The sequence below is a fragment of the Bombina bombina genome, chromosome 6 (genome assembly GCF_027579735.1).
Source record: "Bombina bombina isolate aBomBom1 chromosome 6, aBomBom1.pri, whole genome shotgun sequence".
Lineage (NCBI taxonomy): Eukaryota > Metazoa > Chordata > Amphibia > Anura > Bombinatoridae > Bombina > Bombina bombina.
The window spans coordinates 584037303-584060783 of record NC_069504.1 but is presented as its reverse complement, the minus strand read 5'-3'; the positions used below and the strand labels follow the sequence as shown (position 1 = coordinate 584060783).

Sequence of the window (23481 nt, the reverse complement as noted above, 5' to 3'; positions counted from 1 at the left end):
GTGTGATACCTCTATTTGTTTGCATTATTTACGCAACCGGTTTAGCGCATAACTTGTAATCTGGGTGAATGAGAGCTATGTAAAACTGTTAAACTGGCTCTGTACTGTAGTAAAACAGATTGTTCATGCAGTGACATGGTTAAAACAAAATGGTACCTAGCAGAGACAATTGCTTTACTACTTATGTTTCCTCTTTTAGGGATGTGGGGTTTTCATGACCGAGACTTGGTTCTGAGGAAAGCCCTTTATACCATGATGAGGAGTGGAGCAGAAAGGGAAGCACTGAAGAGGAGGTGGAGGTGGCAACAGACACAGCAGAACAAAGAGGTATTGATAAGTAACTGTTTATTAACCATTTTACTAACAGGGTAAATAAAGTGTGATTTGATCACTGGAACCTTGCTATAACTACCTGATATAACTACCTGATATTTTACCAAATTGGTAAACAGACTACCCTTTCCTTTAGCACAAGTGTACTGCAACACTGATCTAATCTTTTTGTTTTTGCCATAACTAGATTCTGAGAGGTTTATCATGAGGTAACATGCACTATACACAATTCATGTTTAAACAGCTACATTGCTAGATTGTTCTTAAAATAAACTATAACGTATATATATATATATATATATATATATATATATATATATACACAAAAGTCAAGAAAGAGAACGTAATACGTTTCATTCAGATGACACATAAAAGTATCCACCATGCAACTGTACCAAGACGTTCTGTTTCTGAAACCACTGCTCAAAAAGGTTTAAAGATCCAGCTATATCAATAAGTAATTATTGCACCGTCTTGTTAACTTTGAGGATGTCACAGGTCTGCTTATGACTTGAACTTGAAAGTTAAAGACACAAATTTAAAAGATAAATGTTACTTAGTTGTGGACATAAGTACATTTTTTTTTATAATATACTTTTTATTGAAAAGATCAATACATTGTATATAACATATAAAACATCACGATTTTCCATTTTCCGGTACTTTACCGAACAACTAATGCCATGTTTGTGGGTACTGTTAGATTTGACAGTACCTTTGTAGAGTCCAAGTCCATATAGGCTCACTGGCCAATCAAACATAAACAAGAATATTATTACATAAACATAGTATCAATCTTTAAAACAAATCTTGTAAGAAAAAAAATACTGTCTGCAACTTCAAAAAAGAATTGTCATAAGTAAAGTCACATCAAGGTCATAGGTTCACTTGTAAGAACAGAATTTTGGATAGCTAGTCATTCATGGTTTAAAACTCCCTGTTGTTTCCCAGGTCCGCCATTGCGCATATCTGGCCTCACTTCCCTATACAAGGTTAGTAAGTGGTTGTGTTGTGCTATGCCAGTGTTTAAACGACCTACCTGTGGTGTGGCATTCTATTGTAGGCTATTGTCGGTGTGCTGCGTCATTTGATGCCCATAGCTGTAGCATAAGATCGTGTATATCTGCTGTGTCCTGTTGGAGATGATGATACCTCTCCAGCTGAAGCATAGTGTCTACCTGTTTCCTCCATTCCTCTATGGCCGGTACTGTCCTAGTTTTCCAATACTTTGGTATGAGCATTTTGGCGCTATTTAGCATTACCAGTAGCAGGGCCCTACTCTGTTTAGTCTCTAGTTTGGGTAGTTATAGGTATAGAATAGTTTTGGGGCTGTTTTGCAGTGGTTTCCCTATCGTGCGTGCAATTTGTTGGAAAATGTTCACCCAGTACAAGTCCAGTCTGGGGCAGGTCCACCATATGTGTGCTGGTGTGCACTCGCCCCCACAGTCTCTCCAACACTTCCCCGAAGCTGTCTTGTATATGTGATGTAATCTGCTAGGCATGAGATACCACCTTGACAGGAATTTGTAGCTTGCCTCTTGTACTCTCACAGAGATTGAGGCTTTTTTAGTAGTCTGAAATGCTGCTTGCCACTTAGTGTGTTCTATCTCTATTTGCAATTCCTTCTCCCATGCCCTTGCATATGTAGGTAGGGTGTGCTTGTCCTCCACTAAAAGAAGCTTGTATGTCAATGAGATGGCATGAGCCAAGGGAGCCCCCCGTAGGCACAAGTTTTCGAAAGTTGTTGTTTGTCTTGTAAGCGTAGATTTAGAACGGTGCGTTGCAAGAAAGTGGTTTACCTGTGAGTGTTCTAGCCAGTTCATGTGTGTGCCCAATAATGTATCTTGGATGTCTGTTAGTGGCGCGAGTTTGCCCCCGTCTAAGATGGCTGAGAGCGTCAAGTCCCTAAAGGATGTCCCTAGGTTTATGTCTTTCCCCCTGTAGTTCCAAGGCATTTCTGGGTTCTGGTACATGGGGGACAGTGGGGCATGTGTGGAAGAGATGTTTGCTGAAGTGCGTTGGATTTTGTCCCAGTGCGTGTAAAAATCTATTAATAATGGGTATGTGCGGGCAGCTGGGGACCTATATTTCTCTGAAACCCAGGCCTGAAGGCCGGCATTTTTTGTGGCTAAAATGTCGCAGTCCAGTTGCACCCATTCTTTGTTGGGGTCATTATGGCACCAGTCCAATAGTCTCTGTAAAGTGATGGCCTGTTTGTAGGTGTATATGTGGGGGACTCCAAGGCCCCCTCTGTCTCTGGGGAGGTATAGAGTTCTATATAGTTTGCTATCCTGGGCCTAATGTTCCCCCATATGTATTGCTCAAGTATATTTTGTAGGTTATGTAGGTAGTTCGTCGGTAATGGGATAGGGGTGGTCTGGAGTAAGTATAATATCCTGGGGACTGTGTTCATTTTAATAACATTAATTCTCCCTATCCATCATATCGTCTTTTTTTTCCAGCTGGAAAGGTCTGAGACCAGTGCGTGTTCCAGTGTTTTGTAGTTAGCCTAAAATAGTACCTGCGGGTCTGGTGAGATATATATGCCTAGGTATTTCATTTTAGTCTGTTGTATTCGAAGTGGGCAGGCTTGAAGGGTCTCTGGGAGTGCAGTGGGATCATATGAAACGTTCAATAATTCGGATTTCGTTATGTTGAGGTGGAAGTTTGAGACCCGACCGTATTCCCTGAACATAGCTAGGACTCTGGGAAGGGAGGTCTCTGCTTTAGTTAATGTAAGCAGGACATCGTCCGCGTACAGGGCGAGTTTATGTTCGCGTGAGTTCACTGGGATCCCTGAGATTTGAGTGTCCTGTCTTATTTTCTGGGCTAGTGCCTCTATGGTTATAGCGAAGAGGATCGGTGAGAGGGGGCAGCCCTGTCTCGTACCATTGTGAATATCTAACTTATCAGATAGCAGACCATTAACCTTGACCCGGGCTGTTGGGCGTCTATATAGTGTGAAGATTTGGGCTATGAAGGAGTCACTGAACTTCATTTTATGCAGAACCGCTTTTAGAAAATGCCAATGTACCCTGTCGAAAGGTTTCTCTGCATCTGTCGACACAAAGATTGACGGGATTTTGTGTTGTTGGGCATATGTCATCAGTTGCAGAACCTTTAATGTGTTGTCCCTCGCCTCCCTCCCAGGGACAAAGCCCACCTGGTCTGGGTGAATCAATTTGGGTAAATATTTATTAATTCTGGTGGCCAGAATCTTTGCAAAGATTTTGAAGTCTGCATTCAGTAGGGAAATGGGGCGGAAAGTTTCAGGTTTATCTGGGTTTTTGCCATGCTTGGGTAAAACTGTAATATTAGCCTCTAACATATGTTCTGAGAAGCCTTTCTCCTGTAAGAGTGTGTTAAATAAAGATATCAGGGGCGTGCACAAGCGGTGGAGAAAGGTTTTGTAATATTTAATTCCTAATCCGTCAGGTCCTGGGCTCTTGACATTTGGCATAGATTTAATGGCAGCTATAATTTCATCTTGAGTGATCGGCAGATCTAGGGCCTCAGTATCCTCCATGTCAAGTGTGTGTAAGGTCACCCCCTCCAGATAGCTATCTATCTCTTGCTGGCTACATTCGTTCCGGATGTTATATAGCCTGCCATAATATGTCCTGAATGTCTCCGCTATTTTGATGCTGTCCCTGTGAGTGTCTCCTGTGGCATCCACTAGCGTGTGCACGTGTATTGTTAATTGTTGGCGCTTCAGTGCCTTGGCCAATGAGGACCCTGATTTGTTGTTTACGTCAAAGTATTTTTGTTTCAACAGTGAAGCTTTGTGCTGGTATTCCTTAATGTAATGATTATTGAGCTTGTTTCTTGCACTAGTTAAGTTTTTAAGAAAGATTGGGGAGGTCGGGTCTTGTTTATGTTGAGTTTCCCAGTATCTTATTTGGGAGAGGGTGGAGTTCACGAACTGTCTGTCATTTTTAATTTTCCTAGCTTTGTGTTTAATGAGCTCCCCCCTAACTACACATTTGTGTGCTTCCCACATCGTGGATGCTGATGTGGCAGCCTGAGTGTTTTCCCTGAAATAATGCCCTAGTGTCCCATCTATGTCTGTCTGAACCAAGGGGTTGTTGAGGTTGGTTTCATCAAGTCTCCACAGGAAGGAGCGCGGTGGTGCGCTCAGCCATTTGACCGAGCAGCCCACTGGGGCATGGTCAGACCATGTTATTGGCAGTATGTTAGATGTCTCTACCATGGACAGTCCTATCTGGGCAGTCACAATGTAGTCAATCCTGGTGTAGGTGTGATGTGGGTGCGAGTAGAATGTAAAATCTGTTTCACCTGGGTGTTTGGTTCTCCATATGTCATGTAGTTTTAGCAATTGCAATTGATAATTTATGGATTTTATAACTTTCAGTGGAGTGCTTGTCCTCCCTGTTGAAGTGTCTCGTGCGGGATCTAATGGCAAGTTGAAATCGCCTGCGATAAACATGACTCCGTTCGTATGTTCAAGTATTAACTGTGTCACCTGTTTAAAGGCTATGTGTTGCCCCTGATTGGGCAGATATACATTTACCAGCGTAACATATGTGTTAAAGGGAAGCCCTATTACTATTATGTACGCTCCTTTAGGGTCCTTTATGACATGCTTCGGCTGAAAGTGTACCGTGTTTTTTAGGAATATACCCACCCCCCCTTTCTTGGACATAAGTACATTTAACCCAGTACGACTGGTTTTCTTTTGTTGCATGGTGAAGAAGCAACACGTTTATTTAGTTTTTTTATTTTGTGCGTCTTCTGACATAATTAGTTTATAACATCACCTATCACATTGTATTAAAGTAATAGGAGCAAAAGCCCTCGTTGTGGAATAATTTATCCTAAACCCCTCATTTCTTAAGCTCAGAAATCCAATAAATCAACATTTATTTGATTTGTTTTGAATTTTATTTCGATTCAGCAATTCATTTTAATTGCAGGATGAAGAAAATACATTTTTTTTAGTTTTGTTTCTTTTTATTTTTAGTAAATATGAATAATGCATGGATGAATACATTTTATTTGTAACAAATTATTTTTTCAGCTCTTAGAAATTAATTTTGCCGTCAAACTGATATTCATTTATTTATTTATTTAAAATATCCTAATTTACATATAATATAGAGCAGTTTGTTTTAACTAAGATAGATGGGTAAACTAAGCGAGGTGCAATACACCCTTCTGGGTTTAGCATCAAACTAACCTCAAAGGGTAGAGAAAAGCAGAGGGGATGGATTTCAAACTCCCTGTAAGCTGCTTTTCAAGATATGTAATAGGGTTCTAATTACCAACATAGAAAAGGGGGCTATAAGATCAGAACAGGGCAAGGGACTACAGTACCCCTCTTGAATGCATTTTGTATGGCCTGGTTTTTAAAGCTAATTGTTGTATATGTCTGGACAAAGGAATTTTTAGTATTTTATTTCTGTAATACCAACATTCCATTCAAGCAACAAAAGACAGAGATGTAGGAGGACGTTGGGGAGAATTGTTTGGGTTTGCCCAATAACACAGGCACATCATTGCACCAGATTTCCATCCAACAGTGACATATCATATAAACCTTTATCTGAAGATTGTTTATCTGAAGTAAAACTGTGATAGGAGGTACTCAAGGAACACCATTGTTTCTTTCATGTAATTGGCAAGAGTCAATGAGCTAGTGACGTATGGGATATACAATCCTACCAGGAGGGGCAAAGTTTCCCAAACCTCAAAATGCCTATAAATACACCCCTCACCACACCCACAATTCAGTTTTACAAACTTTGCCTCCTATGGAGGTGGTGAAGTAAGTTTGTGCTTAGATTCTACGTTGATATGCGCTTCTCAGCATTTTGAAGCCCGATTCCTCTCAGAGTACAGCGAATGTGAGAGGGTTGTGAAGGGAGTATCACCTATTGTAAGGCTGTAAATGTAGCTGGACAACAAACCAGAATGTTATTCTGTAACAACTGGTAAAAACTGTGCCAGCAAGTTAATAAGACATAATGGATAGCAGACAAGATATAGGTTAATATTACAATCTGTGCCTTTAGAAATCTCATGCAACTATGAACAGGAGTTGTTAGGTTAAGAGTCACAGGTAATGAATATCACTTGGTCAATAAAGAGAGTTCATAAGTGATTACTGAGTCAATGGATTAAATATGCAGCTAAAGCAAACAGATAGGTTATAACAGCTTGTTATGCCTGTAAAAAGTGGAGGATATGGCATAAATAGTTAATGAATGTTTGTACCTTAGTTGCAGATGAAGAAAGGACTGGATCCGGTTTTCAGAGCAGTGAACAATGTTTAGATAACAATCTACTTACAACTTGGTAGGAAGTAGAGGTTGCTGTTAGGTCTGGGAGGAACAGATGAGAGCTTTGCAGACAGTGTGACCGGCAAGTGAGCAGACATGAGGAAGTGATCCTTGCGGCCGGAACTTGGTGCGGCGTAGGAATCCAAAAGGAAAAAGATCGAGTTATGCTGAGCTGCTTGAAGCAGAGAAGCAGGTTCCAAAGTAAGAATCGAACACTGTTGAAAAAGTAGCAAGGTAACACAGCAGTAAATAACTATAGAGATTGCTTAAATAAAATAAGCACTTGAATTAGAGGTCAGACTTGAAAGTGGCTGATGTGGACAAGTTGAACACAACAGGATAAGCACAAAATAATCAAGCAATAATGTGAAGAAAGGGGAGTGGTTTTATAGGCAGGAGGAATTGAGTGGAATGTCTTAAAGGGACATTACACCTATTGAATGCAATGGTTTTCCTCACAGGGATCTATTTAATAGGTTCTCTGTTATCGGGCGTAGAGATTCATCTCCTACCTCCCTTATTCAGATCGACGATATACTCTCATATTCCATTACCTCTACTGATAACTGTTTCAGTACTGGTTTGGCTATCTGCTTTGTGTGGATGGGTGTCTTTTGGTAAGTATGTTTTCATTACTTAAGACACTCTCAGCTATGGTTTGGCACTTTATTTAAAGTTTTAAATATATGTATTGTACTTATATTTGCCATGAGTCAGGTTTATGTATATTTCCTTTTGCAAATTGTCAGCTTCATATTTGGGAAAAGCATATTTAGGAAAATATTTTTTCTTACCTGGGGTATAGTCCTTTTTCTATTTATCATTAAATTTTGAGGGTAAAATTAGGCTCGCGGGGGCGCAAAATGCCGAAGTTTATTGCGTCATTTTTGGTGCAAAATTACCTCAGATGACTCAGATTCGTCATTTCCGGCATCTTAGTTGACGCCGAGTTCCTTGCTCAAGGTTGCGTCGTCAATGACGCGAGTGTGTCATTTCCGGATATTGTTAGCGCCAAAAAATTTCAATTACATTGTGCATCATACTTGGAGCAAAATAATTTCATTATTTAAAACTCCATTCCTATGTGCCTCTTGCATTTTTCTATATCAGAGGGCTATGCTGTTTGCATTTTTTCCCATTCCTGAAACTGCTATATAAGGAAATTGATAATTTTTCTTTATATGTTGTTTTTTCTCTTACATTTGCAAGATGTCTCAATCTGATCCTGTCTCAGAAACCATTGTTGGAATCTTGCTGCCTGATAACAGTTCTACCAAAGCTAAGTGCATTTTTTGTAAATTTGTTGAGATTATATCTCCAGCTGTGATATGTAATAGTTGTCATGATAAGCTTTTACATGCAGAGAATGTGTCCATCAGTAATAGTACTATGCCTGTTGTACCTTCAACATCTAATGTACAAGATATACCTGTAAATTTAAAAGATTTTATTGCTGATGCAATTCAGAAGGCTTTGTCTGCCATCCCACCTTCTAATAAATGTAAAAGGTCTTTTAAAACTTCTCATAAAATTGATGAAATTTCAAATGACCAACAACATACTGAATTATCCTCCTCTGATGAGGATCTATCTGATTCAGAAGATCCTTCCTCAGATATTGACACTGACAAATCTACTTATTTATTTAAAATGGAGTATATTTGTTCCTCGTTAAAAGAAGTGTTGATTACATTGGATATTGAGGAAACTATTCCTCTTGATATTAAAACTAGTAAATTATTAAATTCTGTTTATAAACCCCCTGTGGTTACTCCAGAGGGTTTTCCCACTCCTGATGCTATTTCTGATATGATTTCTAAGGAATGGAATAGGCCTGGTACTTCTTTTATTCCTTCTTCAAGGTTTAAAAAATTGCATCCTTTACCAGCAGTTAGATTGGAGTTTTGGGAAAAGATCCCCAAAGTTGATGGGGCTATTTCTACTCTTGCTAAACATACTACTATTCCTATGGAAGATACTACTTCTTTTAAAGACCCTTTAGATAGGAAACTTGAATCTTATCTAAGGAAAGCTTATTCATATTCTGGTCATATCCTCAGGCCTGCCATTTCTATGGCTGATGCTCCTTTTTATATGAGACCTCTCCAGCTTTGTATGCTAAACCAATGGTGCAGGAATTATACAAAGATATTAATATCCTTAAATCCCAAAGTTCAACTCTCTCTGACTTGGTGGTTAGATCACCATCGTATAATTCCAGGGGCCTCTTTTGTTTGTCCAACCTGGACTGTGATCACAACAGATGCAAGTCTTTCAGGTTATGTAGCTGTCTGGGGATCTCTGACAGCACAAGGAGTTTGGAAACCTCAAGAGTTACCAATCAATATTTTAGAACTCTGTGGTATCTTCAGGGCTCTTCAGGTGTGGCCTCTGTTGAAGAGAGAACCGTTCATTTGTTTTCAGACAGACAATATCACAACTGTGGCATATGTCAATCATCAGGGTGGGACTAGCAGTTCCCAAGCTATGAAAGAAGTATGTCAGATACTTGCTTGGGCGGAATCCAGATCCAGTCTAATTTCTGCGGTTCATATCCCAGGTATAGACAATTGGGAAGCGGATTATCTCAGCCGTCAGACTTTACATCCTGGGGAGTGGTCGATCCATCAAGATGTGTTTTCTCACATCTTGTACCTGTCCAGGTCCAGGGATCCTCAGGTGGACGCAGTGGATGCGTTAGAAGTTCCTTGGTGTTACCAACCTGCTTATATCTTCCCGACTATAGTTCTTCTTCCAAAAGTGATTTCCAAAATCATCATGGAACAATTGTTTGTGTTGCTTGTAGCTCCAGCATGGGCTCACAGGTTTTGGTATGCGGATCTTGTTCGAATGTCCAGCTGCCATCCTTAGCCACTTCCATTAAGGATAGACCTTCTGTCTCAAGGTCCGTTTTTCCATCAGGATCTCAAATAATTAAATTTGAAGGTATGGAAATTGAACGCCTAGTGCTTAGTCATAGAGGTTTCTCTGACTCAGTGATTAATACTATGTTACAGGCTCGTAAATATGTTTCTAGGAAGATTTATTATCGAGTTTGGAAGACTTATATTTCATGGTGTTCTTCTCATAAATTCTCCTGGCATTCTTTTAGAATTTCTAGAATTTTACAGTTTCTTTAAGATGGTTTGGATAAAGGTTTGTTTGCAAGTTCCTTAAAGGGACAAATCTCTGCACTTTCTGTTTTATTTCACAGAAAGATTGCTAAGCTTCCTGATATTCACTGTTTTGTACAGGCTTTGTCCGTATCAAGCCTGTCATTAAATCAATCTCTCCTCCTTGGAGTCTTAATTGTGTTTTGAAGGCCTTACAGGCTCCTCCTTTTGAGCCTATTCATTCTTTGGACATTAAACTAATTTCTTGGAAAGTGTTGTTCCTTTTGGCCATCTCTTCTGCTAGAAGAGTTTCTGAATTATCTGCTCTTTCTTGTGAATCTCCTTTTCTGATTTTCCATCAGGATAAGGCAGTTTTGCGGACTTCATTTAAATTCTTACCTAAAGTTGTGAATTCTAACAACATTAATAGAGAAATTGTTGTCCCTTCTTTGTGTCCTAATCCTAAGAATTATTTGGAGAGATCCTTACATTCTTTGGATGTGGTAAGAGCTTTTATATATTACGTTGACGCTACTAAAGATTTTAGGAAGACTTCTAGTCTATTTGTTATTTTTTCTGGTTCTAGGAAAGTTCAGAAGGCTTCTGCCATTTCCTTGGCATCTTGGTTAAAGCTTTTCATTCATCAGGCTTATTGGGAGTCGGGTCAGGCCCCGCCTCAGAGAATTACAGCTCAATCTACTAGATCAGTCTCCACTTTGTGGGCTTTTAAGAATGAAGCTTCAGTTGATCAGATTTGCAAAGCAGCAACTTGGTCTTCTTTGCATACATTTACAAAATTCTACAGTTTTGATGTATTTGCTTCTTCGAAAGCAGTTTTTGGTAGAAAAATTCTTTAGGCAGCTGTTCAGTTTGATTCCTCTGCTTATGTTTTAAGTTTAGTTCTTTCATTATGAGAAAAACTTATTTTGTTGGTTGTGGATTTAATTTTCTCAGCGGAAAATGGCTGTTATTATTTTATCCCTCCCTCTCTAGTGACTCTTGTGTGGAGTTCCACATATTGGGTATTTCTATCCCATACTTCACTAGCTCATGGACTCTTGTCAATTACATGAAAGAAAACATAATTTATGTAAGAACTTACCTGATAAATTCATTTCTTTCATATTGGCAAGAGTCCATGAGGCCCACCCTTTTTATGGTGGTTATGATTTTTTTGTATAAAGCACAATTATTTCCAATTTCCTTTGTTGATGCTTTTTACTCCTTTCTTTTTTCACCCCACTACTTGGCTATTCATTAAACTGATTTGTGGGTGTGGTGAGGGGTGTATTTATAGGCATTTTGAGGTTTGGGAAACTTTGCCCCTCCTGGTAGGATTGTATATCCCATACGTCACTAGCTCATGGACTCTTGCCAATATGAAAGAAATGAATTTATCAGGTAAGTTCTTACATAAATTATGTTTTTTCACTGTAGCTGTGGCTACAGGTTAAAGGGACAAAAAAACGAATTTTTTTATTTCATGATTCAGATAGAGAATATAAAAAAGTTTCCAATGTACTTCTGTTATCAAATTTGCTTCATTCTTGTTATTCTTTGTTGAAGAGATATCTAGATAGGTAGTGTGCACATATCTTGAGCACTACATGTCAAGATATAGTGCTGCCATCTATTGCTCTTGCTAATGTATAACATTGTTGCATATAGTCCTGCAGAAACATGCACACTCATGAAATTACCTTCCTGCATTTCAACAAAGGATAACAAGAAAATGAAGAAATTTTGATAGTAGAAGTAAATTGGAAAGTTGTTTAAAATTGTATTGTCTTTCTGAATCATGAAAGTACAATTTTGGGTTTAATGTCCCTTTAATATAGTAACATGGCCAAATTCCTCAGGATCACAGTAGAAGCTTCAGTAGCAATATAAATGGTTTCCTGTGTATCTTCTTTCTGGTACATGGTGGTGCAGAATCAAAATAAAATGCTGTTTGGATTTTAAATAACTTACAATTATAATTATAAGCATTTGCCATATGCCACTTACAGCTGTGTATTCACATGTTTTTCTGCTTAGTCTGGATTGGTTTACACTGAAGATGAATGGGAGCGAGAGTGGAATGAGCTGTTGAAGTTGGCATCCAGTGAACCCCGTACACACTTCAGCAAGAATGGAGGCTCTGGTGGTGGGTAAGTTTTGAGTATATTTGATTTGTTAGTGACCATTAGATCAGATAGATTATACCATTGTTTCCAACAAAGAAGATAAATGCTGAAGAAGAGAAAAAGTGATGTAAATGTGATATCGTTACTGGCTAACTAAAGCATGCAATCATTTCAGGATCTTGTGGCTAATAATAATTAAGCAGAGAGATGACTTCTGCTCTTCTTTCAGCTAGACAGTAAATATATCTTCTTAAAACAAACCTGTTGAAGACACTTGTGTGTCCAACTCTAGGGGGCACTATAATGAAATGATCTATAGAAGAGACCTATATCAAACAGTGTATCTGATCATATGAAATACTGTGATATATATTAACCGTTGTGAACAATAGTACAAGGTATAAACAATAGTGCAAGGTAAATAAGCGATAAATATCTTATCTGAGTCTTTAATAAAAACTTAGATCAAAAGTCCAGATGAACCAGATGAATCCTTCTGTGTTGGTGAATCCAGTACTTGACCATGAGATCGAACTTGTGTAGTAACGGCAGCTCCTCTCAAGTAATACGACAACAACCAGGAATCTGTGAAAAGAATATCACAAAAAAGAGGGCGCCTCCTAGTGTGATACTGTGATGGTGGTGAAGGACAACAGGTCTTGTATTGGGGTTATACTCACAAAGGGAGCAGCACCAAATGTCATAATGGCGCAGGCTAGGAAATCACAGTGTCCCGGCTATACTGTTCCCAGGGCACAGGTTTCCAGGTGCTAGGAATGATGAATCAGGCTCAGGCTTCCATAAAATACATAGAATATTTCATTTAAAAAAGATGATAAAAAACCTATGGGTGTTTCTGTATATAAAAACATATAATGTTAACAGATTGCAACGCGTTTCTCAGCTCAGCTAGCTGTTTCCTCAGGCATCTGTTTACATCAAGGAAGCACTGGCTTTTGAATCTAAACTATCCTCCTAAGCTCCTCCCACTACGTGTTTGAGCAGGTGTTGTCAATTAACAATTTACCTGTCTCCCATATGTTGTACAACAAGTATACTTTACAAAACATAACTACAATTCCCCAAAATACACCATTTGATATTTGCAACAAGGGCAAACAATAGCATCAGCATATTTGACTTCCTATCTTTATCAAAAAAAAAAAAAGTAATTTGTATAAACCAGCATGGATAGATCATTGCTTACTTTGTAACATTCAACTATATTTTGATTGATGTTTAAAAATTGGCATGAGGCTGCCAACCCCTGATCAACAATAAACATACATGTTAATACACATTACAAATTATTCACCCCTCTTTGTCTATGTTACTGTTTGTTCGTTATATATGTAGTATTAAGCATAGTATAAAATATTTTGTCTTTTATATATTTTTTGTTAGTGAGCTTTTTCTATAAACTAGATTCTGTCCAATCGTGTTAAAATTATATTATGGTGGCGTAATCAAAAGACTAAGTTAAAATGATAAAATTACAATGAGCAGGGAACACACACTGACTTGACTAATATTTGATATTATTAGTGTATTATCAAAACAAAGGTGTATGTAGGAAACTTGTAGTGCTCTCTATCCGATATTGTCTAATATTTACTGCAGGTGACAGCTAACGTCATAAGAGAGTGTGTCTAGTCGGAGTCAGTGTGTGTTCCCTGCTCATTGTGATATATCCAATGTGATCATCTGTGTATTTGGGATGATAATTATGTAATGGGGGTGTATATATGGCTTACATTTAGATCGTCGAGTGGAGTGTGACCTAGTTATTAGAGAGTGTGATTAAATAATGTACGTGTGTATTTATAACTCTACGAGTGATAAAACTAAAAAAATCAATATACTAGTGGTGACGATTACGGCAGGGTGGGGTGTGTATGTGACTACATTTGGATCATAGGTGGGGGTATGGCTACCCATTGTGAGTGCAAAATAGAGTGTCAGCAATTGCTATTATTATCCTAAACCTGCTCCTAAAGGTCTTACTGAATGTGCTATTAATAATAATATAATGGAAAGTGGACAATATAAAATCTCTAAGTGTTATATAATCTACAATGTGTCCCCACTGACAACTACCTATTCTGTATCTATAATATAAGTGCTAATTTTTTCTAGTGGTTTGTGCATGTGTTAACCTTGTATTGTGTAACCATTGCTTGTAACTTAATGATTGTTATTATTAAATCTATACTTACTGTGATATTACTAATTACATGTGATGCATCTACCTTTGTGTTGTGTGTTCATGTTATACTCTTATATGTGTTGTGTATGTTGGACATATGAAATAGTGCCCTAATAAGTGTAATATGTGTTGGCCTTGTGCTGTGTGACACACATATATGTTGTATGTTTGACCTTATGATATTAAGCCCTAATATATATAATAATAAGTGTTAGCCTTATACTTAGTAACCTAACATACCAGTTTATTATGTTGGTAACAGAGCTATACTTGCCATGAAATAGCTTATTTACAAATGGTTAATATGGGAAAAAGTCTACAATCGTCGTGTGTAAGAGAATGTATATAGATAATGGATGTTTCCTAACAGTTTGTGTTCTTAATATGTTGCAGTATAATGGAGGTCCAAATGAAGTAATGTTCCCATTACTAGTCAACTTGTCAAATATATTAATATATCTGTAGGTGTTTGTCAGAGATTGATGTGCCAATCTTTATGCTAACTATATGGGGTGGGAGTGTAATGAAAGGGGTATACTAAAATGAAGTGGATGTATAAACAAAAAACATCAAATAGTCCAAAGGGGACTACAAATCTTATTAAATCAATCTTATTTATTCTTATTATCAAAAGGCAGCCATATCTTTATTTTCAAATAAGCCCGCCGGAAAAAGACTCCCAAATTTGAAGATCCAATATGTCTCTCTTTGGCGGAGTCTGGTTAGACCCCTTCAATTGAATCACGATGGCTGACACTCCCACCGGTCATATAAAGAGGAGTTATAAACTGCGTTTGTATAATCCTAATATTACATTATTCTGAAGTACAATATTGCTATGGGAGTCAATGAATAACAAATTATTTTTTACATGTTTTCCTAACAGCAGTTGATTGTAGACAACAAAAGATCTAGTTTATAGAAAAAGCTCACTAACAAAAAATATATATAGACAAAATATTGTATACTATGCTTAATACTACATATATAACGAACAAACAGTAACGTAGACAAAGAGGAGTGAATAATTTGTAATGTGTATTAACATGTATGTTTATTGTTGATCAGGGGTTGGCAGCCTCATGCCAATTTTAAAACATCAATCAAAATATAGTTGAATGTTACAAAGTAAGCAATGATCCATCCATGCTGGTTTATACAAATTACTTATTTTTGATAAAGATAGGAAGTCAAATATGCTGATGCTATTGTTTGCCCTTGTTGAAAATATCAAATGGTGTATTTTGGGGAATTGTATTTATGTTTTGTAAAGTATACTTGTTGTACAACATATGGGAGACAGGTACATTGTTAATTGACAACACCTGCTTAGACAGGTAGTGGGAGGAGCTTAGGAGGATAGTTTAGATTCAAAAGCCAGTGCTTCCTTGATGTGAACACAGGGCCGGCCTTAGGGCAAGGCGAGTGAGACGGCTCCGCAGTGCGGGTTCTTACATAAATTATGTGCAGGCAAAAAGTGGCAGATTCACTCAGTGACTGCAATTGGTGAAAGTCTTTAGTACATTGGTTGAGTACTTTTGAAGCTATTAAGTGTGGAAAAGGGTGTACAGTGTAAAGAGATAGTGAAATGATTAGAAAATGTCTTTATATTTACTATATGATATTTTTTTATTCAGTAGGTCTATATAAATGTGCTTGATTTCTTACATGAAGATTCCATGAAAAATCTCATCTCCTGTATCATTAAAGTACAGGTAGCCCTCAGTTTTTGCCGGGGGTTAGGTTCCAGACGGAATGGTTGTAAATTGAAACCGTTGTAAATTGAAACCCATTTTATAATGTAAGTCAATGGGAAGTGATGCACAGTATAATTATTCCACAGCACCTTTTCAAAGATTAAAATGTCCTTTATTAGTAACACTTGGACAGAAAAATTATGCAACGTTTCGGGAACGCAATCCCTTAATCATGCATCATGAGGCATGATTAAGGGACTGCGTTCCCGAAACGTTGCATAATTTTTCTGTCCAAGTGTTGCTAATACAGGACATTTTAATCTTTGAAAAGGTGCTGTGGAATAATTATACTGTGCATCATTGTGTAGCTGGAGGTTGCCAGCTGGTCTTACGTGCACCTAGCCGGATCAGGCTGTTCCAGGGTTGCTGGGTTTATTTTGTTTTGTTTCAATGGGAAGTGAAGGAGTTAGGTTCCAGGCCCCTTTAAAAATTGTCATAAGTAACACCTAATACCTTATTTTTAAATCTTTGAAATTAAGACTTTAAATGCTAAACAGCATTATAAACCTAATATAATAATCACACAACACAGAATATATAATTAAACTAAGTTAAATGAACAAAAACATTTGCTAAACAGCATTATAAACCTAATAAAATAATCACACAGCACAGACTTTACTTGCATTTTTCTGCAAACAGTTCTTTCTATGCATTCCAATCGGGACTGATTTATAGACAGGAAGATCTTGTTCCTTTGAAACCTGTTCGATAGCTCAGGTCTGGTTAAACTGATTAATTTCAGCTTGCTTGGCTTGCATATCTTTGCTGCAACACAAGCAGACAGCTCCACCTACTGGCTATTTTAATCAATGCACTGCTTCTCAATGCTTTTCAATAGCAGTCACATGACTGAAAAAAAAGGTTGCTATTCTGAAGAGGTGCAAATTGAACCATTGTAAACCGAGGGCCATCTGTATTGTATCTGCCATTACTGAAGTTAGATGGTTTCAGAATTCACTGGTTCAGCAATTATTTCAAGCAGCACAAATATAGCCTAAGTGCAAGTTTTTAGTACCCTCATGGGAACTGCCTCTTGTCTCGGAAACTTTAATGTTGAGACATTACTTTCACCTTATTGGTCTTTCATCTGAGCAAGGTAGTTATCTGGACAGATACTGAATTTCTGCATAAAGTAGTTGCGTTTCCTGTATTGTTAGACAGCTGTCCTTCTTCACTTTGTCCTGATTTAAGTAAAAAATCTAGCTTTACAACTTTGATGAGATGTGTTGTCTTTACATCTGTATTGATCAGACAAGAGATGTGAGGTGAGCTGATAGAATTCTACTGATCTGATAGGGACTTTGCAAGGGATAAATGTTAGCAAACATTACAATCACCAAATAGATTGTTTGATATACAATCTCAGCTTATCAAGGGAAGGCACCATTGCTAGGGTTAAGTCAAAGCTGTTTAATTTGAGATAAAGATAACACAAAGTGCATGTCTTCAAACAACCGGCCCATTAGATAGAAGCTTGTTGGCTGGTAGGGAACACTCCCAAGCTTGAAGTAAGAAAGTGATACACTCCGCAAGCAAAAGAACAGCATAGCAGTATCTGCTTTTTAAAAAACAAAAACTGTAATAAACATTAAAATGCCCTCTTTTAGATGCAACAAAGAAAACTCATTTTAACATCTACTAAACATTTCTGAAACATTGCAGAGTAGATATGTGTGCCTCTGCTGAGGACAAATTTGGACAAAAATATTTGTTTTCTTTATTTGATTCTAAAATGTTTTTGTTTAGATTTTTAGCATAACTATTGATTTATGCCTTTATTATGCATGCCATTAGATTGCACTGCTTGGTAAATCTGGAAGTTGAGTGCTACTAGGAGCCAAGATAACCAAAATAAAATCCTATGTAGAAAAATGTCATTATCTTGACATGTAGCCCTCGCAAAGTCCCATCTTTTTTTCTTGCTGTTGAGTGTCAGTAAAGGGAGAACTTGTATAGCCATCTGAGAAGGTGGGGTTTGCTATCTGAGCCTTTTTGCTTGTAAATGGTAAATCTAGTGCTCATACGTTTTGTGTTTATTTGTATCAGATGCTTGCATTAATTAACATTTAAGTCCTATACTTTGGTGTCTTAATGTTCAAAATATTTTGTTGGTACCCATACTTATTTGTAGTCATAGATCGTACTCTCCAAAGCTGGGTATCTTTGTACCACATGGCATATGTCAATTTTTTACACCTTTGTAATAATCCTCTTGCCAGGGAAAAAAAACAGCAAATAGAGTTAAGTGAAATTAAACTCATTTTCTCCAACATAGGTGTGTCCGGTCCACGGCGTCATCCTTACTTGTGGGATATTCTCTTCCCCAACAGGAAATGGCAAAGAGCCCAGCAAAGCTGGTCACATGATCCCTCCTAGGCTCCGCCTTCCCTAGTCATTCTCTTTGCCGTTGTACAGGCAACATCTCCACGGAGATGGCTTAGAGTTTTTTAGTGTTTAACTGTAGTTTTTATTATTCAATCAAGAGTTTGTTATTTTAAAATAGTGCTGGTATGTACTATTTACTCTGAAACAGAAAAGAGAAGAAGATTTCTGTTTGTAAGAGGAAAATGATTTTAGCAACCGTTACTAAAATCGATGGCTGTTTCCACACAGGACTGTTGAGAGGAATTAACTTCAGTTGGGGGAACAGTGAGCAGACTTTTGCTGCTTGAGGTATGACACATTCTAACAAGACGATGTAATGCTGGAAGCTGTCATTTTCCCTATGGGATCCGGTAAGCCATTTTTATTACAGACAGAAAAAAAAAAGGGCTTCACAAGGGCTTTTTAAGACTGTAGACATTTTCTGGGCTAAATCGATTTATATATAAACATATTTTATACTCCATAGCCTTGAGGAATTATTTTAATCTTGGGAATTTTGTAAAATAACCGGCAGGCACTGTATTGGACACCTTATTCTCTAGGGGCTTTCCCTAATCATAGGCAGAGTCTCATTTTCGCGCCTGTATTGCGCACTTGTTTTTGAGAAGCATGACATGCAGATGCATGTGTGAGGAGCTCTGATACATAGAAAAGACTTTCTGAAGGCGTCATTTGGTATCGTATTCCCCTTTGGGCTTGGTTGGGTCTCAGCAAAGCAGATACCAGGGACTGTAAAGGGGTTAAATATAAAAACGGCTCCGGTTCCGTTATTTTAAGGGTTAAAGCTTCCAAATTTGGTGTGCAATACTTTTAAGGCTTTAAGACACTGTGGTGAAATTTTGGTGAATTTTGAACAATTCCTTCATACTTTTTCGCAATTGCAGTAATAAAGTGTGTTCAGTTTAAAATTTAAAGTGACAGTAACGGTTTTATTTTAAAACGTTTTTTGTACTTTGTTATCAAGTTTATGCCTGTTTAACATGTCTGAACTACCAGATAGACTGTGTTCTGAATGTGGGGAAGCCAAGGTTCCTTCTCATTTAAATAGATGTGATTTATGTGACACAAAATTTAGAGAAAATGATGCCCAAGATGATTCCTCAAGTGAGGGGAGTAAGCATGGTACTGCATCATCCCCTCCTTCGTCTACACCAGTCTTGCCCACACAGGAGGCCCCTAGTACATCTAGCGCGCCAATACTCCTTACTATGCAACAATTAACGGCTGTAATGGATAATTCTATCAAAAACATTTTAGCCAAAATGCCCACTTATCAGCGAAAGCGCGACTGCTCTGTTTTAGAAAATACTGAAGAGCATGAGGACGCTGATGATATTGGTTCTGAAGGGCCCCTACACCAGTCTGAGGGGGCCAGGGAGGTTTTGTCTGAGGGAGAAATTTCAGATTCAGGGAAAATTTCTCAACAAGCTGAACCTGATGTGATTACATTTAAATTTAAGTTGGAACATCTCCGCGCTCTGCTTAAGGAGGTGTTATCCACTCTGGATGATTGTGAGAATTTGGTCATTCCAGAGAAACTATGTAAAATGGACAAGTTCCTAGAGGTCCCGGGGCCCCCCGAAGCTTTTCCTATACCCAAGCGGGTGGCGGACATTGTAAATAAAGAATGGGAAAGGCCCGGTATACCTTTCGTCCCTCCCCCCATATTTAAAAAATTGTTTCCTATGGTCGACCCCAGAAAGGACTTATGGCAGACAGTCCCCAAGGTCGAGGGGGCGGTTTCTACTCTAAACAAATGCACCACTATACCCATAGAAGATAGTTGTGCTTTCAAAGATCCTATGGATAAAAAATTAGAAGGTTTGCTTAAAAAGATGTTTGTTCAGCAAGGTTACCTTCTACAACCAATTTCATGCATTGTTCCTGTCACTACAGCCGCGTGTTTCTGGTTCGATGAGCTAGAAAAGGCGATCAATAATAATTCTTCTTCTTATGAGGAGATTATGGACAGAATTCGTGCTCTCAAATTGGCTAATTCTTTCACCCTAGACGCCACTTTGCAATTGGCTAGGTTAGCGGCGAAAAATTCTGGGTTTGCTATTGTGGCGCGCAGAGCGCTTTGGTTAAAATCTTGGTCAGCGGATGCGTCTTCCAAGAACAAATTGCTTAACATTCCTTTCAAGGGGAAAATGCTGTTTGGCCCTGACTTGAAAGAGATTATCTCTGATATCACTGGGGGCAAGGGCCACGCCCTTCCTCAGGATAGGTCTTTCAAGGCCAAAAATAAACCTAATTTTCGTCCCTTTCGCAGAAACGGACCAGCCCCAAGTGCTACGTCCTCTAAGCAGGAGGGTAATACTTCTCAAGCCAAGCCAGCCTGGAGACCAATGCAAGGCTGGAACAAGGGAAAGCAGGCCAAGAAACCTGCCACTGCTACCAAGACAGCATGAGATGTTGGCCCCCGATCCGGGACCGGATCTGGTGGGGGGCAGACTCTCTCTCTTCGCTCAGGCTTGGGCAAGAGATGTTCTGGATCCTTGGGCGCTAGAAATAGTCTCCCAAGGTTATCTTCTGGAATTCAAGGGGCTTCCCCCAAGGGGGAGGTTCCACAGGTCTCAATTGTCTTCAGACCACATAAAAAAACAGGCATTCTTGCATTGTGTAGAAGACCTGTTAAAAATGGGAGTGATTCATCCTGTTCCATTAGGAGAACAAGGGATGGGGTTCTACTCCAATCTGTTCGTAGTTCCCAAAAAAGAGGGAACGTTCAGACCAATCTTAGATCTCAAGATCCTAAACAAGTTTCTCAAGGTTCCATCGTTCAAAATGGAAACCATTCGAACAATTCTTCCTTCCATCCAGGAAGGTCAATTCATGACCACGGTGGATTTAAAGGATGCGTATCTACATATTCCTATCCACAAGGAACATCATCGGTTCCTAAGGTTCGCATTCCTGGACAAGCATTACCAGTTTGTGGCACTTCCGTTCGGATTAGCCACTGCTCCAAGGATTTTCACAAAGGTACTAGGGTCCCTTCTAGCTGTGCTAAGACCAAGGGGCATTGCAGTAGTACCTTACTTGGACGACATTCTGATTCAAGCGTCGTCCCTTCCTCAAGCAAAGGCTCACACGGACATTGTCCTGGCCTTTCTCAGATCTCACGGATGGAAAGTGAACGTAGAAAAGAGTTCTCTATCTCCGTCAACAAGGGTTCCCTTCTTGGGAACAATAATAGACTCCTTAGAAATGAGGATTTTTCTGACAGAGGCCAGAAAAACAAAACTTCTAAACTCTTGTCAAATACTTCATTCTGTTCCTCTTCCTTCCATAGCGCAGTGCATGGAAGTAATAGGTTTGATGGTAGCGGCAATGGACATAGTTCCTTTTGCGCGCATTCATCTAAGACCATTACAACTGTGCATGCTCAGTCAGTGGAATGGGGACTATACAGACTTGTCTCCGACGATACAAGTAAATCAGAGGACCAGAGATTCACTCCGTTGGTGGCTGTCCCTGGACAACCTGTCACAGGGGATAAGCTTCCGCAGACCAGAGTGGGTCATTGTCACGACCGACGCCAGTCTGGTGGGCTGGGGCGCGGTCTGGGGACCCCTGAAAGCTCAGGGTCTTTGGTCTAGGGAAGAATCTCTTCTACCGATAAATATTCTGGAACTGAGAGCGATATTCAATGCTCTCAAGGCTTGGCCTCAGCTAGCAAAGGCCAAGTTCATACGGTTTCAATCAGACAACATGACAACTGTTGCGTACATCAACCATCAGGGGGGAACAAGGAGTTCCCTGGCGATGGAAGAAGTGACCAAAATCATTCAATGGGCGGAGACTCACTCCTGCCACTTGTCTGCAATCCACATCCCAGGACTGGAAAATTGGGAAGCGGATTTTCTGAGTCGTCAGACATTTCATCCGGGGGAGTGGGAACTCCATCCGGAAATCTTTGCCCAAATTACTCAACTGTGGGGCATTCCAGACTTGGATCTGATGGCCTCTCGTCAGAACTTCAAGGTTCCTTGCTACGGGTCCAGATCCAGGGATCCCAAGGCGACTCTAGTAGATGCACTAGTAGCACCTTGGACCTTCAAACTAGCTTATGTATTCCCGCCGTTTCCTCTCATCCCCAGGCTGGTAGCCAGGATCAATCAGGAGAGGGCATCGGTGATCTTGATAGCTCCTGCGTGGCCACGCAGGACTTGGTATGCAGACCTGGTGAATATGTCATCGGCTCCACCATGGAAGCTACCTTTGAGACGAGACCTTCTTGTTCAAGGTCCGTTCGAACATCCGAATCTGGTCTCACTCCAACTGACTGCTTGGAGATTGAACGCTTGATCTTATCAAAGCGAGGATTCTCAGATTCTGTCATTGATACTCTTGTTCAGGCCAGAAAGCCTGTAACTAGAAAAATTTACCACAAAATATGGAAAAAATATATCTGTTGGTGTGAATCTAAAGGATTCCCTTGGGACAAGGTAAAAATTCCTAAGATTCTATCCTTTCTTCAAGAAGGTTTGGAGAAAGGATTATCTGCAAGTTCCTTGAAGGGACAGATTTCTGCCTTGTCTGTGTTACTTCACAAAAAGCTGGCAGCTGTGCCAGATGTTCAAGCCTTTGTTCAGGCTCTGGTTAGAATCAAGCCTGTTTACAAACCTTTGACTCCTCCTTGGAGTCTCAATTTAGTTCTTTCAGTTCTTCAGGGGGTTCCGTTTGAACCCTTACATTCCGTTGATATTAAGTTATTATCTTGGAAAGTTTTGTTTTTGGTTGCAATTTCTTCTGCTAGAAGAGTTTCAGAATTATCTGCTCTGCAGTGTTCTCCTCCTTATCTGGTGTTCCATGCAGATAAGGTGGTTTTACGTACTAAACCTGGTTTTCTTCCGAAAGTTGTTTCTAACAAAAACATTAACCAGGAGATAGTCGTGCCTTCTTTGTGTCCGAATCCAGTTTCAAAGAAGGAACGTTTGTTGCACAATTTGGATGTTGTTCGTGCTCTAAAATTCTATTTAGATGCTACAAAGGATTTTAGACAAACATCTTCCTTGTTTGTTGTTTATTCTGGTAAAAGGAGAGGTCAAAAAGCAACTTCTACCTCTCTCTCTTTTTGGATTAAAAGCATCATCAGATTGGCTTACGAGACTGCCGGACGGCAGCCTCCTGACAGAATCACAGCTCATTCCACTAGGGCTGTGGCTTCCACATGGGCCTTCAAGAACGAGGCTTCTGTTGATCAGATATCTAAGGCAGCGACTTGGTCTTCACTGCACACTTTTACTAAATTTT

The 23481-nt window shown here is 39.1% G+C and overlaps 1 protein-coding gene across 1 annotated transcript in view; it reads left to right on the top strand.

Moving 5' to 3' along the window:
- The window catches only part of OTUD7A (OTU deubiquitinase 7A), a 423923-nt gene that overhangs the window by 243016 nt on the left and 157426 nt on the right, over nucleotides 1-23481 (top strand). Inside the window, exons 7-8 of the mRNA XM_053719344.1 lie at nucleotides 200-327; nucleotides 11783-11895. Of these exons, the coding sequence (XP_053575319.1) occupies nucleotides 200-327; nucleotides 11783-11895 (241 nt within the window). The remainder of the gene's footprint in view (nucleotides 1-199; nucleotides 328-11782; nucleotides 11896-23481) is intronic.